We start from the raw sequence: 27,106 nt of genomic DNA on the forward strand, positions 1-27,106 counted from the left end.
AGTTTTTCTGAACTACAGGACTGCTTGTTTGGACGTGTCAGTTGTTATCTGTAGAATACCCTTTTTAGATAAGTCCTCTAGACAGAACAGCGTAAAAGACTGGGGATACTTGTGGAAACCCAGTAAAATGCAGACTTCTAGTTACTCTTAAGAATGATTAAGCCCTTTGCCTTTTTCATAGAGTGTGCATCCTACAGAGAAGTAAACAATTAAATAAACTAGAGGCAGTGTAAATCAGGAGGGAAGGGCTATTTACATTCCCAAGTTCCTTGGCTCACTGGCACTTCACTGGCTTCATTCCCAACCCCGCCCCAGCCCCGTCTCCCTCTCCACCTTCCCTCCATTTTACCCGGCTCTACTCCAGCTGCACACAACTTCTGTGGTTCCACAGCTTCCAGTGTGCCAATGCCCACCCCCTTCTAACGTTGAGGGTGTCAATGGGATAGAGAAGCCCAATTGCAGCCCCCGGGACCCAGTCACAGCCAGAGCCGGCAGATTTTATAGAAACACAGCCAATTGCTCACACGTATAATCCTAGCTACTCAGGAGGCTCAGATTTGGGGATCTCAGTTCAAAGCCAGCCTGGAAAGAAAAGTACATCTGATTCTTATCTCCAGTGAGCCCCCAAAAAGCCTGACTTAGAGCTGTGGCTCCTGTAGGAAGACATCAGCCTTGAGTGAGAGCACTAACGCACAGACAGCACCCAGGCCCTGAGTTCTAGTCCCAGTAAGGCACCAAACAAAATACCAGGTGTCTGGGACAGTGAGCCTGTGAGTCTGCAGAAGTGCTCTAGAGCCCCAGCTCACAGTGCTGGGCTTGCTTTTCTGTGGTTGTCTGTTTGATGTCATCTTTCTGGGTTTATTTTCAATTTCTCATTTTCTGCAGTGAGTTGACTCTAGCCGTGCTGCCCGAGGAGAGAAGGAGCCTGCCTAGGGCGGCTTAGTAAACCTACCCAAGGCTTTGCCCCTTTCAGGAGGAAGTGCAGGACTGGCACAGACACCTATCCCCCCCCAGTTAGTGCTTGTGTGTGTGGGGAGGGGGGTCACCCACCACGGAGGCCCTGCTCACCCACGCGGAAGATCAGGTCGTCCTCGATGGGGTTCTCTTTCCGCTTCCCGGTGCTGTACATGCTGGCCGGCCGCTTCACCGCCTTCTGCTTGACGTGGCCGCTGCCCGGGGACTTGACCCGGCGCTTCACGCCCTCGGTGGTGGGGGACACGTCGGCCGACCGGATGACCTTGAGCTTGAAGGGGCTGCCGCGGATGTGCTGGTCGTAGAGGCGCAGGGACAGGGTGAAGTCGCCCTCCTTCTGCACGGTGTACAGGAACTCGTAGGTGCCGTTCTTGTTGTCCAGGATCTCGCCGTCCGCCACGCTGCCGTCGGGGGTGCTGAGCTCGGCCGTGAGGTAGGCGTTGCCGGTCTTGCACAGCTCGCCGTCCTTGTCCTTCGTGGTGATGGTCACCGACATGGGCTGGCCGATGACCGTCTGCCGCAGCCCCTCGCCCGTGGCCACCGTCTCCGAGGCCACGGCGTTGGTGGTGAGGATGGTGCCCAGGTTGTGGATGGACTTCTTCAGCCCCTCGGTCTCCACCAGGAAGTCCAGCTGGTCGTTCTCCCGCGGGTGCAAGGGGAAGTCCTGGTCGGCCAGCTCCGTCAGCTTCTCGCTCATCTGCTTCTTCACCAGCAGCACCTCCGTCTCCGTGCCGTGGTTCAGGGCCTGCGCCGTGAAGTTGCTGCAGCTCTTGATGCTCTCCTGTCCCTGCAGCAGCGTGTCCAGCTGCGACTGGAGCACCTGTGGGGAGCGGGAGGAGGGGAGTGGACACCGGGGCTGCTCCGCCCTGCCTGCCTGCGCCCTCCTCCCTCCCGCCTGGGGCTGGGGCTATCCCCACCCACACAAATGTCATTGCATTTAACCCACTGAACCCAATCCTGAAGCAAAAACCGCACTCCCGATACCTTCCCAGGATTTGTCTTCAGCCTCTCCCTGGCTTCCTCACACACACACCCTGCCCCGCCTCTCCCTCTCCCCCCCACACTTTACCACCCATGTGTGTAGTTCTTGGGGGCATGTGCTCACCTTGGGACACACAGAAGCTATCCATCTGTCAGGCCTGACACAAGTTTGTCACATTGTTAAAGGACCTTCCCTAACTATGGGGATATTCGGAACTCCTCTCCTATCTCCCACCCCAGACAACACCCAAGTACCAGAAACCAAACCAAAATGCACAGTCTCCACCTGAATACCGGAGGAAGCTTTCATCTGTGGTTTTGTGAGCAGAGAAGCAGAGCTGAATGAACAAAGACTGCTCTCAGAGTTTGCTTTGAAGTTGACTAACAGGTTAGTGTGGGTGAGAGCAATTAGGAGACCATCCCACATTGTAATTACGGAAGGAAAACAATCCAGCTGAACCCTAAACCCTGCCTATCATCAAAGAATAAATCGACACTTAAGGTCCCAGAATCACAGTGTTCATAAAAATAGGAGAGGGAGGGAAAAGCAAATGATTCCACTCTATGAAAATGAGTTTACCATCTCACAGTGACACAAGGACCCAGCTCTTGGATGCTGCTAGGATGCAATAAGCCCGTGCTGTGAAGCCCTCCTGCCGCCTTGTCTCGTTCAGAGCATCCAGGAAGAAGAGCCTTACTTTGTGTTTGAGGCCATAGTTGACCTCCAGCTCCATGAGCAGCACACTCTTGCGCACGTTCAGCGTCTTCTGCAGCTCATCGAAGGTGGAGTGGATGTCGTCCACGATGCTGGCCTTTTGGTTGGTCAACTGATGGATGATTTCAGAGATGAACTGAAGAGCAGAATCTATTTCAGGGAGCCTAAGGGAGAATTGTTCAAGACCATCACTTAACATCCAACGGGTGCTATTCCAAAGTCTATCCAATGTTCTGCGTTGCCCAAACACTAAATACATCAATGCTTAATTCATCTCTAAAAAGGGAATGAATGAGACCATGGATTTCAATCTACCTTCAATCACTTACCTGTAATCACCGATGGTACACAGACTTGAGGCTCTCTGAAAAGCCATTAGAGCCAGGTAATTGTGGCACTGTGGGGTGTTTAACTGGACCCTGGCCTTTCTAATGCCATTAGGGCCTCCCCATCCCTAGTTGTGACATCAAAAAATGTGTATAGGCATTGTCAAACATCCCCCGTGGTGCACAACCACCATTCTAAAGACACAACTATATCTTCTTTCTGACTACATGTAACTCAGTTTCGTGGGAACTTCTTGTAAGAGTGCCAGCTCTTTTACTTAGTATAGAATTATTTAGTATAGAACAATAAAAGATTTACTATTTCGTCCGCTTTTCCCTCCCTTCAGTCTTTCTTACGAACAACATGGCTACTCTCTTCCTTTATGTCCATGCTTAAGAGAGAAACTGGAAGCAGGAAAACACAAGAAGCACTGAACAATCACTACACGGTAGCACTGTGCAGGAAGGACTCTACAGCCAGTCACCACTGCCGCGATGGTCGTGTAGGTGTGTGAAGAACACTTAAATGGAGCCTGAGTCGCTCATGCCACTCAGATCTCAGGCTGAGATCTGAGGTGAGGATCATGGTTTACAGCCATCCCAGGCAGAAAAGTCCTTGAGACTCTTATCTTCAATTAATAAGCACCAAGTCAGAAATAAAGCTGTGGCTTAAAATGGCAGAGCACTGGGACTGCGAGTTTAGCCTAGTGGCAGAGTGCTTGCCTAGCATGCACGAAGACTTGGGTTCAATTCCTCAGTACCACATGCATAGAAAAAAGCCAGAAGTGGTGCTGTGGCTCAAGTGATAGAGCTCTGGCCTTGAGAAAGCCCAAGGACAGTGCTCAGGCCCTGAGGTTAAGCCTCAAAACTGGATAGAAGGGGGGGAGGGTGACGCAGGGAGGGAGAGAGAGGGAGAGAGGGAGAGAGAGAGAGAGAGAGAGAGAGAGAGAGAGAGAGAGAGAGAGAGAGAGAGAGAGAGAGAGAGCGCGCCCTACCAGGCATTCATGGCTCACTCCTGTAATCCTAGCTACTCAGGAGGAGGTAAGGATTGAGGCTTGAAGCCAGCTTGGGCAGAAAAGACTCCATGAGACTTTTACCCCAATTAACCACTCAAAAATCAGAAGTGGTCCCTTGGTTATCTCATATTGTTACACTATCTCACTTTGTTACCTGATATATCGGATATATTTGTATTTGGTTATCTGAAATTGGATAGGGAACGGGGGAAAACAAGATGAGGGGTGGGGGAGGGGGAAGGGAAATGGGGACCAAGACATGTGAAAGGGTATCAATGTATGGGAATCAATGCACCATTTATCTGGCAAATAGCATATAACCCTTCTATTAATTACAATAAAAAATATATTTAAAAAAAATCAGAAGTGGTAAGTGACACTGTGGCTCAAGGGGTAGGGCAGTAGCCTTGAGCTGAAGAGCTCAGGAAGAGTGTCCAGTCTCAGAGTTCAAGCCCAACCACCGACAAAAAAAATAAATAAATAAATCAGAAGTGGTGCTGTGGCTCAAGTGACAGAATGCTAGCCTTGAGCACAAAGAGGCTCAGGGACTGCACCCAGCCTATGAGTTCAAGCCCCACAACCAACAACAACAACAGAAGAAATGCACTGGCTTTGATCAAGAAAGCTCAGGCCCTGAGTTCAAGCCCCAGCCCCAGCGCACACGCACACACACACACACACACACACAGAGTAAGCTAACAGGTTCCACAGTGGCCTTAGAACATAGGCTGCTGGAATCTTGGGAAGGCTAGGAAAGCTTCATTGCTTCATGACTACTGAGCCATGATCAGAGAGGAATGTATGGTCATACACCTGGAGGGTACCATGACCCCACCACAGAACAGGAGACAGGGACAGCGGCCACGGCTCTCAAGCACAGGGCCCAGGGGCAGGCTGGGAGCTGGGCGGGGGGAGTCGCACCTTTTGTTGACAGCATCCAGCTGGACCTGAAGGGAGGCCTTGTGCTGCTCCACCACGTCCTTGAGAGGCACAGTGGGGTGTTCGGCGTGCTCCCCCTCCGTGCACTCCCGACACATGGCTGTCTCGCAGGACTGGCAGTAAAACTCCATGACCTGTGAGTAACACAGAGCGCAGCCAGGTTTAGGAACACAGTTTGAGTGCGTGTTCTTCAGGAAGCACGGTCCTTGCTTCCTCTCCCTTCAGTGCCATGGCCCACTCCAGAAGGCTGGAATGTGTCTCACTTAAAAGCAGAAATGGAAGAATAAACTTTGAGGTGACACATCTCAAGCAACGGTGGGCCCAACTCCCAAGCTACTGTGATGGCCACAAAAAACACTATTTTGGTGGCTACTCTGAGGTGAAACTGCGTAAGGCTCCTATGCTTCTCCAATGCTTCTATCTTCGGACTTCTTTACAATCTTCATAAATTACCAAAGATGCAGAGGAAGCCGCTGCTGGTGAATCTAAGCCAGAGCTTAAGCTGAGCACACAGCAGGCAAGTGCTCTGCCACTGAGATGCCCCAGTCCTGGACTGAAAACTGAAACACAACCCATGTTTGCCATACTAACAACTGAACACAGCCTGTGATTCACCCCTGCAATCCTAGCCACTCAGGAAGCTAAGATTTGAGGATCAAAAAGCTAGCCTGGGCAGAAAAATCCGTGAGATTCTCATCTCTAGTTATCCACCCAAAAGTCAGAACTACTAGTGGCTAGTGGTAGAGCACTAACCTTCAAAGAAAAAGATAGGGAACAGTGCCCAGGCCCTAGGTTCAAGACCCAGTACTGGAACAAAAACAAATTGGAACACCAATATTTTAAGTACTTAATGTATCAAAAAGTTCATTCAACTGTTAACATGAATAATGTAACTTATGGAAGATGGATTTGCAAAGCAAAACTTTTATGAGGAACAAGGCCTTGTTTTCTGTTTCTGTGAATCTCTGACGTGTCGGCCTCACAGATGCCAGCCGGGTTTTCATATTGCTTCCCATTCCTTCCTTTTTGGAGAGAATGAAAGTGAAGGAGACAAAGAGGACCTACAAGGATGGAGGGAACTTGTTTGGGAAATTGCTCGCTGTTCAGCTCCTGGGAGAGCTGCATTGGGCAGTTTTTACTCCAGTTACTCCTGTTACTGAGCTGAATGACCTCGGGCCAATGGCTGAACCTCAGAGTAAGTATCTCAACTCCACCTCTGTCAAATCACGAGGATAACAGGAACCTATTTTAGGCTGCTGTGAAAACTCCATAATGCCTGGCACTGACTCTGGATATGTTTTAATAGCTCTTGTGGTAATGACAATGACATCACTGTAATGACAATGACATCATCAATTGCCTGAAAATAGACCTTATCCTGACAGCGATAGATACTTGGTAACGAGATAGCATAAAGTCTGAACATTACCCATTACTCCCCTATTCTTTCAGCTGGGATAATCAATTTCCAAAGTACTCGTGGGTGTGTATGTGTGTGTGTGTGTTAGTCATGGGGCTTCAATTTAGGGCTTGGGTGCTATTCCTGTTTTATGCTCAAGGCTAGTGCCCCAGCTACAGCTCTATTTCCAGCGTTTTTGGAGATAACAGAGATAACCTTCCTGGTCTGGTTTGTGCACTTCAATTCTCAGATCTCAGCTTCCTGAATTGCAGGATTCCTGTGAGCTACTAGCACCTGGCCCATAGTACTTTTAGGGAAGAATTTTTATCTTGGAAACACAGTGCATATGCTGAATGGGGCATAAATCCTAACACAGCTGGATGGATTTTTTTCTGGGTGAATGCACCCACCAAGCACTTTATTTAGATCCCATTTATGAAACATAAGGTGTTAAATCCTTGAGTATGAATCTGGCCCAGTCACAGAGTAGGCAATGTCTATATATAGTAGGTATTCAACACCTAGCCAGGGTTCTGGTAGCAGGTGCTAGCACCTTCCAAAACTCAGTGAACCATATTCAGATAAAAGTCCTTCAAACTGAGCCAGGAGTTTGGCCTAGTGGTAGAGTGCTTGCTTAGCATGCACAAAGACCCAGGTATAATTCCTCAGTACCACATACATAGGACAAAGCCAGAAGTAGTAGTGTGACTCAAGTGGCAGAGTGTTAGCTTTGAGGAAAAAGCCCAAGGACAGTGCTCAGGCCCTGAGGTCAAGCCCCAGGACTGACATACAAAAAAAGTCCTTCAAACTATCTGCAAGACAGTCTTAGATTTCATGAGGCATCACAGTTTGAAGAGGGAAAACAGTAAATCAAAGGAATACATAGAATTTCAGATGAAAATGTTCTGGAATGAGACTGTGATGTCTGCACCACTTTATGAACCACTAAGTGTATACTTGTAGGTAGATGAGATGTTGGATTTGATATTATATGTGTTTTACCTTAAAAACACATATAATATGTGAATGGTCCACTGTCCTAAGTGCATCTTGACACACAAGGCGGTGCGGTCAGGTTTAAGTGAAAACAGCTGGTCATTCTCAATTGCCCTGCTGGGTTCTGACAGCTGGCTTGAGAGGAAGGCTAATGCATGGGAAGGGTGAGTGCCCTACAGAGCTCATCCAATCCCTTCCTCCCTCAAGAGAGATAAGGACATTGTCCTCAGGCATATCTTGACATCCTACTTAATAAGTGCCCAACTGAGCGGTCATGGGACTTCCTGATCATTTATTTATATACCTAGGATCATAAAGCATGGGCTGGAGTGTTAGCTTTATGTGCCATGAATCTCACAGATCAAGCTGAGTGCTACTGGCCCACACCTAGTCAGGAAGCTGAGATGTGAGGATCAAGGTTCAAAGCCAGCCCGGGCAGGATTCTTATCTCCAATTAACCACCAGAAAACTGGAAGTGGTTCTGTGGCTCAAGGTGATAAGAGTGCTAGCCTTGAGCAAAAGAGCTCAAGGATCGTATCCAAGGTCCTGAGTTCAAGCCCTGTGGCTGACCAAAAAAAAAAAATAAATAAAAAGAATTTCATAAATCACAGGCCATCGTTAGCAATGTAAGGAGAAGACATTGTGTCACAGCACTTAGAGCAGATAAGCTTGGTCATCCACTGTGTTAATCGGCATCCGCCCATTAGAACCGCAGCACCCTGCTTTGCTGTTAATTATCCGATTTTATTAACTTTCAGATGCTTGACTTGTCTTTAAAGATTTGCCTGTGGTAATTAACTGCAGCAATTTATCTGCAATATTACATGCATTTGTCTTGACTACGCAATGAGGACCCCTGTTCCAAAGCAGCAGCGAGAACTCCTAAACTGATGTAAGCGCAAACAACAGAAGGATTTAATATACTTGCTGCCAATTTTCCCAGGCTCCTTGCTGGTTCATAAATTTTATGATTCCAAAGAACCATAATGACTGAACATGAAGTGCTCAAAACATACTTCCAACCTCTTTAGATAGCTTTAGTCTTTAGTGTGACATGATGCATTCCACTGGGGAGAGGGGTGGGTTTGGTGGTACTTGGATTTGAACTGAGGACTGTTGGCTTGGTAGGCAGGGAGCCCGATCACTTGAGTCACGCTCCCAACCCTAGGGGGAATTTTAACCTAAAGAACTCTTTAAACTTGGCTGCAGTTAACAATCTCTGGTAGATTTTCCAGCTCTCAGCTAGCCAAAGGTCTCTCTCTGTTGGTGAGCTATGCTTAGAAATAGACCTTAGGAATTCTTTCCTAATTTGCCTTTCAGACAGTAATCACAGACTTTGCTTTCATCCCTTCACATTCCCAAATTTAAATCAGGTCTACAGTAGATTTCCTGATACTGTGAAAACTTACTTCTCTGGTAAGATGGGTCTGCAGAGGGGAACTTTTATTTCACCAAGAGTCACTCAGACAACACTAATTTAATAGAATCCTTTTGGCAGGAAACTGACAAGAGTCATTGAGAAGAACGATGCACCAAATGATTTCACAGGTCTTATACAATGTGGTGGCTGAGCGTTCCCAACCCCTTACTAAAGGGGGAAGGGGACTCTTATATCCAACAGAGATGTCTTTGAGCTACTACCCAACATGAGAGCTGAAAGCAGCCTGAGCCATTCATCCAGAGCCTACGTGAGGGATGGCCATCCGGAACGTCAAACCAAGCCAGGCAACGATGGCTCATGTCTTTAATCCTGCTACTCAGGAGGCTGAGATCTGAGGATTGGGGTCCTAAGTCAGACATTCATGAGGATCAAGGCCTGCCTACGACTGACTCTCTCTCCTGAGGACGCCAACAATACATGCTTGGTAGACACAATGAGGCCGGGTTCTGTTATTTATGTAACTCAGGCCAGAGAAAATGAGCAGACGAAGTATTAGGAACAAAAGAAGCCACCCTTGGGTGGCCTGTTTTAATCAGTAAATCTCAGATACACCCAAAGCCCACCGCAGGTCACAGCCACCAAGTTCCTGGGTCATGTCTGCCTGTGTCACTTACATTGCCATCGTGGTTTGGACAAGAGAGAGGCTTTCCTGCAGCCACAGCAGTGACGGTCTCCAGGATGGAGGACTCCTCAACGTTGCTGCCTGGCGTCCGCTGCAGCACGTCCATGAGGTTTGTGATGAAGAAGTTGTTCTGGAGGGCAGCCACCCCTTTCTCGGGCAGGATGGAGGTCTGGCGGCACACGGGGCACGAGAGGGTCAAGCTGTGGGCGGGAATGTAGTTCTGCAGGCACCTGTGGTAGAGCAGAGGGGACACTCAGCACAGAGTGACAGCCAAGCCCCCAAGTGACTTCGTGGCTAGTTTGCAGAATCCTTCTTCCTTCCTGCTGTTTTTTACTGGGGACATGAACTAACTGTCTTCACACTGGCCCTGTCCACTTACTTTTTGAGGCAAGAGTCTTACTAAATTTTGGCCTGAGCTGGTCTTAAGACCTATGATCTCCCTATCTCGTCTTCCTGAGTAACTGCTGCCTAAGCCACTACACCCAGTCCTCTTGGTTTGTCTTTATGACAGTGTTGTGGAAGACAACTGGGAAACAATTGTGAAGATGGCTCCAGGTAGGCTGGCAAAGGTACTAACGTCATGAGGAGGAGAATGCTATGAGGTTCTAACTCTACAGAAATGAAATCTTTCCATTCTAAGGAAAGTGATCCAGGGACTTCTAAAGAAATCACTCCATCATGCACATTGTTAGTACAATTCTTCTTCTTTTTTTTTTGCCAGTCCTGGGGCTTGGGCCTGGGCACTGTCCTTGGGCTCCTTTCAAGGCTAGCGCTCTACCACTGGAGCCACACGGCAACACTTCCGGCCTTTTCTGTATATGTGGTACAGAGAAATCTAATCCAGGGCTTCATGTCTGGTAGGCAAGCACTCTACCACCAGGCCATACTCAGGGCCTCGTTGGTACAAGTCTAACACGTACCGTTCCATACTGGGAATCCAAATCCCGAGCACTAACAATTAGGTGGACACAAGTGGCTTGGGCCGGATCCAGGGCAGTTCACAAATGTTGGTGCTCACCTGTCAGAGTAAGAAACGAGGACTCCCAAGGTGTACTGAGCAGGCCCTGAACACGGGAATGGAACTGCGCTGACAAGCTCCAATCTAGGGGCACTCAGCATGGAGCATGCTAGGCAGGCTGTGCCAGCTAAGGGAGTCACGACCTAACCATGGGAATACAGAACGCTAGAACAATCCACTGGCAGTCATGTGTAAGCCACATCCACTAAGTGGTATGGAAAGAAATTGCATACTCTACTTAATTATTTTGGAAAATGCACTGCAAAGCACTTAAGTCAGTGCATAAAATGAATAAAATAGAAAGCATGGTGTATTACACACCCCATCACTAAAGAAAAAACTACACATACACAATAACAATCCCAAGCACATAAAAAACCCACAATTATTAGTGACAAATCTACTTTCTCTCTCCACCCAGCAACACCATCAAAGATGTGGTTATTCTTTAGCATTTGAGATCCTCCAGTGCAAGCCAACTCAAAAAAAATATCACCAAGCATGTAACAAACATCTATGAAGTTTGATGGAATAAATGTAACTGACACACACTAGAAGCCATTGGAAATACTGATTTCTTGTTCCACAATATGAAGTATTAAATTAATAATAATAGAGCTGTGTGCCAATGGCTTACTTCTGTAATCCTAACTACTCAAGAGACTGAGAGCTGAGTATCACAGTTCTCAGCCATCCTTACCAAAAAAAATCCAAAGACTCTTACCTCCAGTTAACTACCAAAAATCCTGCAATTGTGGCTCAAATAGCAGAACATTATCTTTGAGCACAAAAGCTCCAGTATAGCACCTAGTCTTTGAGTTCAAGTCCCAGGATCAGCACAAAATTAATTTAATATACATATAATAGAAAAAGATATTTAACAAAATGCTATACAACTACCACATTTTTAAAGAAAAACTTCATCATTTTAAATAATTCAAAACAATAATCTTAAAATTATAAATACCAGCCATGTGCTAGTGGCTCATGTCTGCAATGCTAGCTACTCAGGAGGCTAAGAGCTGAGGATCACTGTTGCAAGCCAGCCAAGAAGAGCAAAGTCCATGAAACTCTTATTTTCAAATTAACCACCAGAAAGTTGGAAATGGAGCTGTGGCTCAAGTGGTGGAGGCCTAATCTTGAACACAGAAGTTCAGGGATAGCACCTAGGCCCTCTGTTCAAGCACCACAACCAACCAGAAAAAAATTAAATAGTTAAATTAGAATACAGATAAACTAAGTATAGCCAACTTTTGGTGCCTAATTTTAAATGGTAAGTTAAATGATAGAGTAAAATTATATTTTGATGATTAATGCCCTTTTCCAAAAAATGCCCTCAAGAAGGATAAAGAAGTGAATTTTCACATATGCAAATCACTTAGGTAATTTATAACTACCTTGTAAATAATATGTTTTTAGGTTTTTTTCTTCATCTAAAACATCATAGTATCTCAAAGTGGCATTACTCTGCATCTTAGAATTTTTAGGAAGAAGTACTGTCCTTTGAGATAACTCCTAACGGACGCAACTATTTTACCTGATCCGTTTCAAGAAAAGAAATGACAGACTTGTAACTGACCCTTTTGAAAGATCCTCTGTGAGGAAGAAAGATGGAGAACAAAACACTGCTCCACAAAGAACAAAGGGAAAATTAAAGTTCTTTAATCTGAAAAATACTTAGGCAATGCTCCTGGGCCAGTCGTTACTGGTTTGCTTTCTTCCAATTGTTTACAATGAGGTAAGCTGTTGGCGACCCATGACTGGGCTCCCAGATGTCTGTCAGCAGCACAGAGATGCATTGTCTCCCAAGGGTAATGGTAGAATCCTGGGAAAGAGCCCTGACCAGACAGCAAGAAGTCAGTCCAGGAAAGCCCTGCCCGCAGCACCCAAGATGCTTACCTCTCGCAGAAAGTATGCAGACAGGGGAGGACTTTGGGATTCTTGTACCGTTCCAGGCATATACTGCAGATCAGAAACTGCTTGTCAATCTGGCGCACCACAGGACTGGGGATGCTGGTGCCCTCACTGGCCATCCTAGACCACTGACATGGGGGGCCGGCCGTCCTCGACCCTGCACGCTGCTGCTGTCCCAGGGAAAAGCCAAAAAAGCAAACGTGAGCATCAGGCAAATCAACCACAGGCTCTTTTCCTCCAGGTATCTTGTCACAAATACAGGGACTCCACATCCAGGATCTCAGCAGGACCAGCCCTTAGTGCTGTGGAGGGAATACGGTGAACTGCCTGCTGTGTGTGGGCCACCCAACAACAGATCAGAAAGGGTGTGTTACAGCAAGATGTGTGCTAGCTGAGTTTCCAGGCCAAGTGGAGCTGAGGGCTCCATAATTACATAGGTGTATCTGTTCCTACTACTTATTTGCCTTTTATATTTCTATTGAATTCCATATTCTCCCAAGGTTTGTACTTGAAAGGACCAGATTACGTGCCCTAAATACCCTAATGCCCAGGATTACTGTGAACTGAAGGTTGCTTAGAAATGGCAGACACACAAGTAGCCTTCTGTCCCCTTTTTTCCTTAATATGACCGTACATTCCATTTATCACTTTGTTTGTTCATTTAAATTTTTTTTTTTTTTTGCCAGTCCTGGGCTTGAGCTCAGGGCCTGAGCACTGTCCTTGGACTTTCTCAAGGCTAGAGCTCTACCCCTTGAGCCTCAGCACCACTTCTGGCTTTTTTCTATGTATGTGGTACCAAGGAATTGAACCCGGGTCTTCGTGCATGCTAGGCAAGCACTTTAACCACTAGGCCAAACTCCCGGCCCCTCATTTAAATTTTTATTAGGGTTTGAACTCAGGACCTTGAACTTGCTAGCCAAATGCTTCACTACTTGAGCCATCCCCACAGGCCCTTGTTTCTAGACAGAAATTCCTCTTTTTGCTCGGCTGATCTCCAACAACCATTTTCCTTCTTCCCTTCCAAGGCTGGAACCATAGGTATGAAATGCCATACATGAGCAACTTTTATATCACAAAGGAAATTTCCATTTACTTTGTCTAATTGCTCTCCAGAATTATTTATCTCTCATTATTAAAATGGTATATAAACTCCCAAGTCTAATCATCTCTTTGGGTTTTCATTTCCTTTCTATGAAGTTCTTGGGCATGTATAAAAACATTAACATCAATAAAATCTACATGCCTTTTTCTCCTGTTAATTTGTGCTTTTTTTAATTCACAGTTCTCAGGCCCCTAGCCTGAGAGTAGAAAAAAAGGCCTTTCTCTACTTATATACTATTATTCAGGACAGTCATTGTCAGATTTATTTATTTATTTATTTATTTTTTGCCAGTCCTGGGCTTGAGCTCAGGGCCTGAGCACTGGCCTTGGGTTTTCTCAAAGCTAGAGCTCTACCCCTTGAGCCTCAGCACCACTTCTGGCTTTTTTCTATGTATGTGGTACCGAGGAATCAAACCCTGGCCTTTGTGCATGCTAGGCAAGCACTCTACCGCTAGGCCAAACTCCTGGCCCCCATTGTCAGATATTTTTAATTTAACGTTTCACATGTAATTCAGTGTTTTCTTCAGAACTCAAAGGTTTTCGTAGATTTGAAAGGAAAACCTATCTGCCGTGAACTGGGGACCAAGGCTACAAGTAGTCTTTGCAGTTTTAAAGAAGTATCTATTGGCCAGGCACTTGTGGCTTATGCCTGTAATCTTAACTACTCAGGAGACTGAGATCTGAAGATAGCGGTTTGAATCCAGCCCTGGCACAAAAGCCCCCCCTCCCCCATCCCTCCATGAGCAAAAGAGCTCAGGGACAGTGCCCAAGGCCTGAGTTCAAGCTTCACAATGATAAGAACAACAAGTCTATTGGAAGCCTGGCACTGGGGGCTGTCTTGTAATCTTAGCCACTCAGGAGGCTGAGATCTGAGAATCACAATTCAAGGCCAGATGGGCAGGAAAGTCTGTAAGACTTATCTGCAATTAAGCTGGAACTGTGGGTCAAGCACAAGTGGTAGAGCACTAGCCTAGATCAACAAAGTTCATGGACAGCTCCCAGGCCCTGAGTTCAAGCCCCAGAAATAGAAAAGGAAGAAAGGGACGAAGGGAGAGAGGGAGAGGAAGGAAAAAGGAGGGAGGAGGGAGGGAAGACGAAGATGGAAGGAAAGAGAGAAAGAGTATATTGGTGTGTATATTTGAAGGTCTGGGAAAATATTAAGGATCATGCCAGAAAAGAAGAAATTAGAAGACAACAGGGAAGGAAGCTGAAAGCCAAGGAGATCATAAAGGAGGGAGAGTTTAATGTAAAACACAGCTCCACTTATCAACTCCCTGGTTTCTACCCCAAGGAGGAACTAAACTCTATTTAATTTTCTAAATCTTTGTTATCACATCTGAAGCCTCTGTGACTCCCAATGAAAATATTTTTAATCGTAGTAACAACCACAAAAAAGTTAACCTTCAGTATGATTTTTAGTAAAAATTAATATTATTTTTCTCATTCTGTGGATAAAATGAAAGCAAAAACCAAACATATACATAAACACACCCCCTCATAGGCTCAATCCAGAAGTTAGAACATAAACACAGGCCTACCCTCCTTCAAACTGCTAGACTTTGCATTTCCCAAACCAGCCCTCCTCTCTGCCCAAAGTTTGTGTTCTAAGAAAGTCATACCATGGAAGCTTGGTTTGTATATAAATGACACTTCACCTGGACCTGTGTTTGAAGCTGAGAAAATATCCTGTGTTTATATTACCAAACAGTTATACATTTTCCAAAGGAAATATTGTTTTCCAAATACTAATGACAGGTTGTTGGGGTTTTTTTCACCAAAAAAAAAAAAGTATTTCAGCTTATATTAAGAAAACTGTGCTTAGCTATTTGATTCTAGTGACACACATGGCATTCCCATTTCCCATACTCTCTAGATAGGGCATGAAAGAATATAAGCAATGGCACTTGCTGTCCAAGAATCTCTATCATTGTCAAACTGAGAAGGAAAGTACCACCGGGTCTCTAATTAGCCAGCATTGTCTGCTAGCCTTTCTACACAGTGCCTCCCCAAAGAACTAGAGAAAAACATTCATCCTTTGATTCACTGTGGCTCATCTCTCAGGAGATGACAATGCTGGCACACTGTCTCCTTTCTGACCACATCCCTGTGACCTCAGAACAGTCTCTTAGAGATAAGGAAACCTAAGCTAAGTCTAAGTGACTTTCCCAAGGTCATCTACTAAAACAGGGAATCAAAAGGCTCAGGTTTCAAGTTTTCTGCCATAGGGGAAATGCCATGATACCTAGTCTTAAGTGTAACACTACTCTTCCCTGGTGTGTGTGTGTGTGTGTGTGTGTGTGTGTGTGCCCGCAACAAAAATAATAGAGTCCTTATTTTATCAGCATTAAAGTCTGAATGACAGAGAAAAGTAGCATAGACCCAAAGCACAAAAAAAAAGGAATTCTTTCATTGAAATCTCTTTGTACAACTTCTTAATGATTGAAAAATAAATATATAAAATGTTTAAATTGACAGTGATGGTTAGAGAGGTCCTAGTTTTAATACTCAGCATCAGCAAAAAGAAACAAATAAATTTACATGTAAATTATAATAAAATTACATTATGGTTGTTAATTCAAATCTACTGGAAAAAACTTTATTCTGAATTTTTTTCTTATTACCCTTGAAAATACTGAGCCTATGTATTGAAGAAAGCCAGAGAGAAAAATTTCATATTATATTTTTACTCTTTTTTTTTCCTTAGTCTTAGAATTTTAGACTCAAGGCAAAGAAAAACATTTATTGTATCCCAAACGATACATGTTGTCAAATGAAATTTCTTAAGCCAACATTTTTATAGTTTAATGCATCTCATTCTAAGGTTACGGTAATTACTGTAGTAGATGAGAATAAGTCTTTGTTAGTATTTATTCAGATGTTAAATTAATTACACTTACTCTGCACACTAATTTCAAATCCTAGGTGATTACAAATCTGTCACAAGTGACCTGTTGAAGTCATGGAGATTTTTAGAACTCCCCAAAAGACACCCCAATGCTTCCCAAAATACAACTGCCTACCCTAGCAAGGAAACAGTACAGGGTTCCTAGAGGAGCAATGTGCTAAGCAGAGCAGAGGCACTGAATGTGCCCTTGAGCCCTGCAGGAAGCCTGCCCCCACACTGAAAATGCCCTCCGGAACAGGCACCAACTCTGCCACAGCCTTTAACCAAAGAGCTTGAGTGCTGCCTGCTTCTTCTTTCCTAAACTAGAAAAGCAATAAATATTTAGCTAGATTCTCAGCTGACCTGCTCTTTCCACTGGGGTTTCTGTGAACTCTAGAGCTGCTTTCTGCTCACAGAGCCAACAGGAAGCCGTGCAGGTTAACGAGGGAGCCCTTCTGCAGGATTCAATTCGGGATGCCTGGAGACCCTGCCCCAGTGCACATGGCGTCTCCAAACGCACAGGTAATAAGGCTAACAGAAATTACAGAGAAATGAAGGAAGAAAGCCTTTTTTTGCTGCTTGTTTAGTGTGCTCTGTTTTGTTTTGTTTCTGTCTGGGTAATGGGAGCTTGAACTCGGAGCCTCATGGCTCTTCCTCTGAAGGCTGGTATTCTATCACTTCTGGAGTTTTGTGGCTTTATTGTAGAGATACGAGTCTCTCAGATGATATCCTAGTCAGGAGTTTTTTGCTGCTGTTTAATACTATAATAAAAAGCCAGGCACTGATGGCTCATACCCATCATGCTAGCTGCTCAGGAGGCTGAGATCTGAGGATTATGCTTTGAAGCCTGGGCAGAAAAGTCTCATGGACTTTTATTTCCAACAGACTACTCAGAAAAAAACCAGAAGTAGCGCTGTGGCTCAAACAATAGAGCACAGGGACAGTGCACAGGTCCTGAGTTCAAGCCCCAAGACCAGTTCAAGCCCCATGACCAACAACCAAAAAAAAGGGACAGGAAGCTGAGCCTGGTGGCTCAGACCTGTAATCCTAGCTACTTAGGAGGCTAAGATCGGAGGATCACAGTTCAAAGGCGAGACACTAAAGACCGTGAGACTCATCTCCAATTAACCACAGGAAACTGGAAATGGTGCTGTGGCTCAAGTAAAAGAGTGCTAGCCTTGAGCTGAAGAGCTCAGGGACAGTGCCAAGGCTCAGAGTTCAAGCCCCATGACTGGCCAAAAAAAAAAGCAACAACACCACTGACTAAGGAATCATCTGACATGGCAGTACCGTGTATTTATTCCGTGTAATGTGTTTCTGTCCCATGCACTGTCATACCATATAGGCAGTGGTTGGTTCAGCAGGGCAGGGATGTGTGTCTGTTTACTGGGGTGGTCCTAGCACCCGGTACTTAGTAGTCAACTTTGGGGGTTTTTGTTTGTTTTTAATGAATTGTACTAACCAAGTACAACATAGCTCATGGTTGCAATGGACTGACACTGGACATTGCTGACCTCCACCGCACACCATCACCCAGAGGGTCAACTCCAATGACATCTTCAACATGTTCACGAACAGAAGAAATGGGAAGCTCTTACAGCTACCTAAGAAGATGACCGAGAGATTCCTTATGAATGGGCTTTGCCCATCAAACACACACTGTGGGGAAAAGGAATACAGCCATCACCGAACAAAACCCTTGCAGAGAAAAGCCTGCCTCTCTCTCCTCACCTCATCACTGCATTTTTTTATTTCTCACATCAACACCAACTTGGGGAAAATGGCAGCAAATAAAACAGAACTTGATAGAAGACGAAATGAGAGAAAAATGCCTGGGTTGGCAATTCTAGAATCTAGACCATAATTCCCATCCTAAATTATAGCATTTACATGAGAAAAATATTCAAACTCTTTGTGGTCAACACCAGTATGAAGGAGAGGGATTGGAACGGAAAAGTCAGAAGAGGAAAGAGCTGGCCTCAACTGGTCTGGCTGGTTTAGGGAACATGGTTGTGAAACAGAGGTCAAGATTCCTCTGAAAAATGAAATTTGAGTATGTAATTTGTGGGTAAATTGCGACATATTTTATTATATACATCATATACATCATTCTAGGGGAAACTCAATTCCTTGTCGCCTTCTCTTTCTCCTTCTGTGCGTGTGTGTGTGTGTGTGTGTGTGTGTGTGTGTGTGTGTGTGTTTCTCTTTGGTTTTGGGACATAGTCGTCCACTAACCTTGACCCTGCTATCCTCCTGCCTCAGCCTTGCGAGGGCTCAGATCCCAGGCATGCACCAGATTGCACTTCCATAGTCCAGTTTTATAGGACTGCCTGGTCACTACTGCTCTCTGTGCCCCTTTAGGTGACTTTATTAAAACAATTACATTTCTAATTGTTCTTGGGCCAGTGACAAGGGTATGAAAAGTAAATGAACAACAATAATAACAATAATAATGAACCTGTTCCATTTCTACACTGGAAATCATGAACCATTAGGCTTACCTATAACTCACCCTGTGATATTCTTTCCCCACTAGGACAGGTGAGCACAGGAGCTCCAGGTATGATGAGAGAAACAGGTGGTAGGAGTTATTTTAAGTGATGAACTATCATCCTTCACCTGAAATTGAACCTGCATCATTACTGAGGACTCAATGAAAAGAAAGAGGACAATCTTCAGTACAATTAAAGCAGGGTGACCCACTTTTGTGAAATCAAGCCTCTCTCCCAGGCGGGCAATTTTATAAATGAGAAAAACTAGAGGTGTCTTTGTCCTGATGGTGCATAGATGTGTGTGGTGGGGGAGGGAGGGAGGGAGAGTGGGAAGAGGGGGGAAAGGGAAGAAGGAGGAGAAAGGGGGGTATCTATTATGAAAAGCCCGCTACACAAGGAAAGATGCACTCAGGCTTTCCTTTCTATTTCCAGGGTGTCATCTAGGACAAGTTGGCTTTTCCAGATACAAGCTGATTTTTAAGCTATTATTTTGATGATAACTATGCCATCTCTCCAATCTCTTTCCTTAGTATAGTTAGGGGACTGCCTGCCACTATGCATTCTGTAGAAGTCCCCATCTTCATCTTGGCTCTGAGAAGGCCGAGTCTGTGTGATGGAGTGTCAAGTGGTGGTCTAATCAACATTCACCTTCTGGTACCCTGAGACAAGGATGAGCAGGGTCTCTTCTCCCTGCACCATCACTGTGCCACATCTCCCCCTTCCTTCCTTTGGGAATTACACACAAAGGAATCAGAGGATGGGCAGAGGGCAGCCAGATTGCTGAGGGATGGGCATGGATTCTGGGGATGGGGAAAGACTGACAAGATGGGAAAAAGAAACATTTATTTCACAGTAGAGCTTAAAAAAAAAAAAGAGTACAAAGCAGCAACACCCTCTTCTGCTCATCTGGTGTATAGAACATTTATGATTTCGTCCTGTCATGGGCTGGACTAAATGTCTTTCAATTAAGAAGTTCTAAAGAAATTAATTGAAGCACTTCATGAAAAACTGGAGGCAGTGGACAGAAGATAGTGAAGGGCCTAGAAAGATTAACATACAAAAGGCACCAACGCAAGACTCTCACAATGATGGTCTTTAAATACAAGAGGCTTTTTTCCCCCCCTTCACTTTCTGCTCCAAGTCTCCAGATTCTAGGTGGAAACAGGGTATGTTCAATGTAGACAAACGTACACAATGGACATATTCACAAAACCCTAGCTGCCACCCCACGGAAGGGTAAACTACAAACACTGAGGCCCTTGTGCTAATAATGATAGGATGTCGATGGCACCAGAAAATTATTTTAAAAGCCATTATAAGTTTGTGCAAATGACCAATTTGCTGCAATTTTCAGGTAATTTACATTCTTCCATGAGCAAACACTAGGATGGGGCGCGGTGTGTGGCCTAGTGTGCGCTTGTATGCAGGTTCCATCCCCAGCAAGGAGCCAGAGACTAAGTAGTAACATACAAATATTTGGTTAATGCCTTTGTCTCATCAGAGAGAAAATGAAGAGCACTAGGGAGCCTTTAGAAATTTTAAGCTTAAGTAATTTTTTTTAATCTGAGTTTAAGAGTTTTATCTATTTATTGAAGATAACTAAGAGAAAACCATAAGTTTAAAGAAATGAATGCTAAAAGCTAAACCCACAAAGGCCATTTTCATTTCTAAGACAAAGAATGAGTGTTTTTACTTCATATGACAAGGCCAGAAGTCCACTAATCTTTTGTGAACCAGTACACTGAAAAATCAAATCACCAACACTATAATATTAACTTTGGTGGAACATGTGCACAGATTTTATTTTATTCTCTTAATGTATGCTGCAGAGCTGTGTACACTGCACTGCTGTATTGTAAAGCTGCACGTTGTCAGAATCTTTACATTCAGCCACATTTTAACCTTTGCAATGCAAATTGCTTCTGTCTTTCTAGGAGAAAATTGGGAAGAAATGTTTCAAGATTTAGGAAGAGCTGCTAACTGAAGGTTGGGCACCAGAAAACAGCATTAGTAACCCAACACACATGAAACTTCTCATTGTAGGTTTCCTTTCCCTTCCTGGCATGCATTATTTAACATTACAGTGGTATGAAAAGAAACAGTGCTCATAGATTGTCTGCCGCTCCCTCCCCCCCACCCACCTCGCAGCAAATAATGAAAGATCGCAGAAAATAAACTCATCCTCAGGCAAAACAAAATCCTAATAAACTTAAGAGATCAATTTCAGAATCTGAGCAAAACAATGGCTCTCTTTACCTATTGTAGAATGTTTTTCTTTTGTAAATCTCTAACGATTTATTCATGGGGAATAAAGCTGCTGTAATATGACCTAAGCCGAAGAAAACAAACTGGTCTTTTTTTTTTTTTTTTTAATGCCACATTCTGAGTGAGTCTTTCTCTGTTCTTGAAAACTATGACTCTGAAACCATCTTTTTACCCTGACAAAAGTATTTTATCTTTTGGCTTTGGAATCCATTTATTAACATTCAATTTTTAATGGAAACTAACGAGCCTACCTATTTGCTCTCCTGTGGCCCTACAATAAAGACCAATGACAGGGTGGGGCATTCGTGGAGAGAAAGCTCTGACACAAAAATTATCCAGGGTTTGAGGAAGCTAACCTACCCACCAGCACAACATTTTTGTTTCTTTCCTTTTCTCTGTCATAAAGCAACTACTGGGCTCCACCCAGATTTAACTGTACTTTAAAGACAAGGGATGAGAACTGTCCAAAAAAAAAATTTCTCTTGCAGATTTGTTGGCATTCAGAATTCAGAGGGTCCAGCCATGCCTGGGGAATGAATGGGTTTCCTATGGTTACTGGAAGCCCCGGGGAAGTCAACCCCAGGGCTCTTTAACCAGGGCAGGGTGGGGGAAGGGCTCTATGGCACGTTCTCCTCCACCCTGGGGAGCCAGGAAGGAATCCTGCAAATTCAATAGTTCATCCCAACAGAAAAATACAGTGGAGGAAAAATATTCTATTTGAAAACAAGTCATGACAGCACTAAAATAAATAAAGACTAGTTTAAAAAAACAAAAACACCTCTAGTCAGTTCACAATAGAACTTGGTATGAAAATCTTTCAGGCTTTCTCCCCCATCCAGCCTTGCTCATTTGATGCCTTTGTTTAAGCTGAATGGCTCTCCCTCAATGATACATTTGTGAAGCAGAGAGAGAGAGAGAGAGAGAGAGAGAGAGAGAGAGAGAGAGAGAGAGAGAGAGAGAGAGAGAGAGAGGAGCAGAAGAAAGTAGAAATCAATTCTCCACCTGGTATAAGAACACTAAGCAATTCCAGCAGTGAGGACCTACCCATTTCTGCACAGACTCCTCAACAAGGCAAAGAATTCAGTCCACCCAAATCTGTTGCTGCAGCTCGGCGGCAATTCCAGAGAACAATGCACATGTCTACTAACATCTCAAGTTAGGAAAAACACCATGCAAAGAAATTGGTTCACATTCCCTACCATGCAGCGCAGCCATCATCAGAAGCCCCGCATATCTTCTGTTCTAAGTAGTGATGTGCCAGCTCATGCACGGAAAAGAAGGGGCGGGGGGAATGGAGGAAAAGAGAGGCAGCTCAGGAAAGTCGGCAAGAATGTTTCTGGGTCATTAACAAGTGGGAGACCCTCTTCGGTATTCAGACCAATCAATCTTTATCTTGCAGGACATCTTTTTCTCAGCGTCTGTTGAAAAGACTGCAGAAATCCAGGCAAGGGATTATGGGATAGGGATGCAGCAGAGAGCTGCAGTGAGATTCGCGGGTGGCTTGCTTTCCCCTCTGAGTCAGCAGTCAGCTGCTCGCATGCTTTCATGCAGGGCCTCCAGCCTCCATCCCCCAGTGTGTCTGCAGGGATTAACCCCAGGAGAGATCAAAGGTGACGCCTCTTTGCTAGGCTGGCAGAGCTGGTACCCAAGGTGTTGCAAATCAGAGAGAGAAGATGCACTGATAGGCCACAAAGGGGATGCAAGGAAAATAGATTTGAGAAAGAAAACTCAGCATATGGTACCCCGATATGAAAAGTTCACATTTAGAAGAAGGTTCAGGGTGAGATCTCATACCAGTACCTCCATGAAACAAACAAACAAATGTTTCTTCAGATGTTTCAGCTAGCTTGAAACATAAATGTAAATTTTTTGAAGTGGAAAAACCAGTCCAGTTCCACAAGTCTCTATTATCTTCTCCTTGCTGAGTATTTACCCAGAAAGGAGTTTATGAAAGACAGCACAAAATCAGTTATTGAAGAAGACACTTCTCTGTTTTTTATAGTTCTAGTCATTCAGGGAAAAAAAATCATATAGCACATTAATCTGTTTCAGAGGAGACCAGATTCTTTCACTTTTTTGATAGTGAAGTTTTCAGTTAAAAGTTGAGAAAATCTGACAAGCTTGACATACACACATTATTTGATTTTTCACCAACTTATTAAACATCTTTTAAAAGCCCTGATAGCACACAAATGATCAACAAGTAGCTATATGAAACTGATTGGGCCTTGTTACGACAAATAATACATCAGAATAAAAAATGCTATGAATCACAATACAATTCACAATCATTTTCTTTTCTATAGCAATAGTGACATGTAATAATAATATATGCTCTTCGGTTAGTTATTATTTTTAAAACCATAGTTAATACTACAATCCCACCATCTGGGCATCTACCCTGAACATCATAACCCAAGATATGATAAGGACACCTGCTCAGCTATGTTTATCTCTGCACTATTCACAATAGCCAAGCGATGGAAACAATCCAGATGCCCTACTGAAGATGAATGGACACAGAAAATGTGGTATGTATATACAATGGAATTCTACATAGCCAACAGACAAGATAAAATAATGGCATTTGCAGGGAAGTGGATGAATCTAGGGCGAATCATGTTGAGTGAGACAAATCAAGACCTAAGGAACAAAAGGTGCATGGCATCCTTAATATGTGGCTATTAGATCCAAACAGTACAAGAGCGAGGACTCAAAAGTTGCATACCCAATGCTGTGGACATGGTATTGGAAATATAAACACAGCTACACAGTCATAAAAACTTATGACTCTATAGACATAATGTTTTATTACATAGATTATTATGTATCTATGACATACAAACCCTCAGCCTAATTTTGATTATGTTCTAAAATCTAAGTACCAGTGGCTGTATATAGAGATTCCCTTCTTGAATACGTTTGTTAAACATGTCATTTGAAATATGATGTAAAGATCAATGTTAATAAATTCTTTAATTATAAAAAACATAGTTAAATAATTTAATTTAAATAATAAGACTGCAAATTTGGATTTTTCCATGCTGCATTAATTGGCAAGTCCTGGCAAACATGTCCATTTTTGCATTTTAGGTGGTATACCATTCTCAGAAGCCTACCTTAACACCAGGAAGTTGAATTCTGCAGGTTATTTTAATAGCCTCATTAAAATGAGGTTGCTATATGTACATACCAATTATCCCACTGAAAGCATATGCTCCCATGACGTATTTGTAGATAGTACATTATATACGGCAATAACTATATATTCAGTATATTTACAATTATTACCGTAGTCAACTGTAGAACATTTTTCATCACCTCAATGCAAAACCAAAACCCCTTTAGCTATCACCTCCTTTAGCCTCCCTTCTAATCTCCCAAAGTCCTACATAATTGCTTATCTATTTTCTGTAGATTTCAACTAGTACCTGACCCTCTATCTAACTGAAGCAGACGTCTCTATTCTAGACTGCCGTAGGAATGAAATCATATTAAACGTGGTCTCATAGGTGTGGCTGTTTTCACTCAGCATGCTTTCAAGGTTCATCTATGTTGCAGTGCGTATGGCTGTAGCACATTTGATTTCCCCCGTTCTTCCTGAGCAGTGGGTCTCTGGGTGGGTCTGCTGTGACTATTATAAATACTACATCTGCATGTAGGGTTTGGTGTAGACGGGCTCTGCTGCAGAGGTGTGCTCAGCCTCCACAGGGTTTTGGAAAGCCCCTCATGCTCCAAGGCGGAGCCAGCTGGACTCAGCACACACGTTTGGGTGGCAGGGCTGCTCCTGAAACCGCAGGGAGGTTACCCCTTCCTCGGTTTACCCATGACAGAGGTGTGATGGGGTCCTGCGCGCCCCGCGCTTTGTTACTGAGTCGTGGAATCCAGCCCTTCGTTCTCCTCTCTCAGTCCAGCCCTGTCTCAGTTTCTGCTGCTCAACCACGAGGCGCCACCATGACGCCAGACCTGCAGAGGTGATGAGGCCTGAAAACCCGGGAACCACGGGCTCCCACCTAGGTGTCCCGGCGATAGAAGGCGCCCTAAAGGGCCGGGACTCTGGCCTGGTGGTAGAGCGCCTGCCTAGCATGCACGAAGACCCGGGTTCGATTCTTCGGTACGTGCTAGGCAGCCTCTCTCCACCCGAGGCACACTCGGAGCATGGATTCTGGGAGTCAGCCCTGCTATGGTGGGAGCACAGCTAAGGCCCGGCTGGGCATCTGGCTTCCCCTTGCTCATCTTCCCGCCGCTCATTCCCACCGACAGCCCTGCACAGGCGCCTCTCGGTGGGGGCGAAGGGAGCAATCACGGAGATGGGTGATCCGCGCAGACTGCCAGGCCAGACCGAGCCCCGAGAGCATCCACCGGGGCCCCGCCCCTCCGTCTCTATGGCGACAGACACCTCCTCCCTGGGGAGGCGAGCCAATGGCCGGGTCTAGAGAAAGTGGAGGGGTCTCCTCCCCGCTCAGCCGCGGGCGCCGTGGCTGCACAGCACCAACAGGCATGGGAAGAAGGCTCGCCATCACTTCCGCCGGCACCCCACCTCTTAGGCTCTAGGGGTTGTCAGCAGGGCTGTGACAGCCCTGAGGCCGGGTGGATTTGCTCTACTGTAGACGCCCTCACCCGAGGAGGGGCACCTCCCTCCCCGTGGATGCCTTGATGCCCGCCTCTGACCCCCTCACCCGAGGAGGGGCACCTCCATCCCGTGGATGCCCGCCTCTGCGGTGGCAGGCAATCCCACCCGTGCTACACCCCCACCCCCCACAGGGGACTGAGAGCAATAATAAAACAAAAGTATAACGCATGACCATAATCCTAGCTTCTCAGGAGGCTGAGATCTGAGGGTCATGGTATCATGGTTCAAAGTTAGCCCAAAAAGCTGGAGGTAGAACTGGGGAAAGTGTCAGAGCCTTAGCCTAGAGAGACATGGGGGTGGGGGGATAGGGAGGGAGAGAGGGAGGGAGGGAGGGAGGGAGGGAGGGAGGGAGGGAGGAGAGAGAGAGAGAGAGAGAGAGAGAGAGAGAGAGAGAGAGAGAGAGAGAGTGTGTCAGTGCTCAGGAGGAGCATGGCCTGGGTTCAATTCCCTGGAACCACATACACAGAAAAATCCTGAAGTGGAGCTGTAGTTAAAGTGGCAGAGCAAAAAGTGTCCAAGGACAGACAGAGTGCCCAGGCCCTGAGTTCAAGCCCCAGAACTAGAAAAAAAAATTATAACAACTGGCAAATAATTTTGTGTTGTCTCAAAATAATCTTATTGAACTTTTACTTTTTCACTTAGCACTTCACAGTTTCTCTGTGGCATATCCCAAATGCCAGCATCAGTACAAGGGTATAATGATAAAGTACCCTTGTATAATGATAAAGAAGAGCAAAGATTGCTGAATATAGCACTGAGATGCTGAGACTAATACACTGGGCAGAGACTGTTCACATTCTGGGAAGGACTGCATCATACTACTCAGAATGGCATGCAGTTTAAAACTTATGAATAATGTGTTCCTCTGATTCTCCACTTCATATTTTGGAGCAAATGGGGAAGTCACTAAAAGCAGGGAAAGTGGAAGCTACCAGTGAGAGGGACTCCTGCCTGCAGGAGAAGGGAGATTGTTCGTGCTTCTCTTGGCTCATCTGTAGAAGGCTACCTCCTAAGGACATTGAAGTGGCTGACACAGTAGTGGAGGGACTAAAGTTACTAAAACAATGAAGTAGCACCTTGTGGAGAAAGAGGATGGGCCCAGAAACTATGCATGACATTGGCTCTCGGCTTTGCCATTATTGCAGATTGTATGAGATTATGCAGGGAATTTCTTTTCCTATACCTCCATCTCTTCCCTCATAAAATGGGGATAACCCTTGCTACACAGGCTGGTTTAGCCTATATAAAGAATCTCTAATAGTACCTCTACATAGTGAGCTGTCAGTATATAAACTGTTATTGTAGCCCTACATTTGTAAGTTCTCTTAGGAAGGGCTCTTACTCCTGGATCTGGGCTCATTTTAGGACTCAACAAACATCTGGTTTGGAGAT

General features: G+C 44.9%; 1 protein-coding gene across 3 annotated transcripts in view; it reads right to left on the reverse strand.

Annotated features, from left to right (window-relative positions):
- Positions 1-27,106, reverse strand: part of Trim2 (tripartite motif containing 2) — a 72,535-nt gene that overhangs the window by 23,009 nt on the left and 22,420 nt on the right. Inside the window, exons 1-6 of one of the 3 annotated variants that reach the window (XM_090356848.1) lie at positions 22,281-22,536; positions 12,325-12,506; positions 9,400-9,637; positions 4,932-5,083; positions 2,652-2,832; positions 1,069-1,792 (exon numbers count right to left, since the gene is read on the reverse strand). In XM_090356848.1, coding sequence (XP_090212974.1) covers positions 1,069-1,792; positions 2,652-2,832; positions 4,932-5,083; positions 9,400-9,637; positions 12,325-12,506; positions 22,281-22,283 — 1,480 coding nt within the window. In that variant the 5' untranslated portion in view covers positions 22,284-22,536. Of the gene's footprint in view, positions 1-1,068; positions 1,793-2,651; positions 2,833-4,931; positions 5,084-9,399; positions 9,638-12,324; positions 12,510-22,280; positions 22,537-27,106 lie in introns of those variants that run through there. The other 2 variants (XM_090356847.1, XM_090356849.1) reach the window with 2 other exon arrangements.

The sequence above is a fragment of the Megascapheus bottae genome, chromosome 23 (genome assembly GCF_031878675.1).
Source record: "Megascapheus bottae isolate mThoBot1 chromosome 23, mThoBot2.hap1, whole genome shotgun sequence".
Lineage (NCBI taxonomy): Eukaryota > Metazoa > Chordata > Mammalia > Rodentia > Geomyidae > Megascapheus > Megascapheus bottae.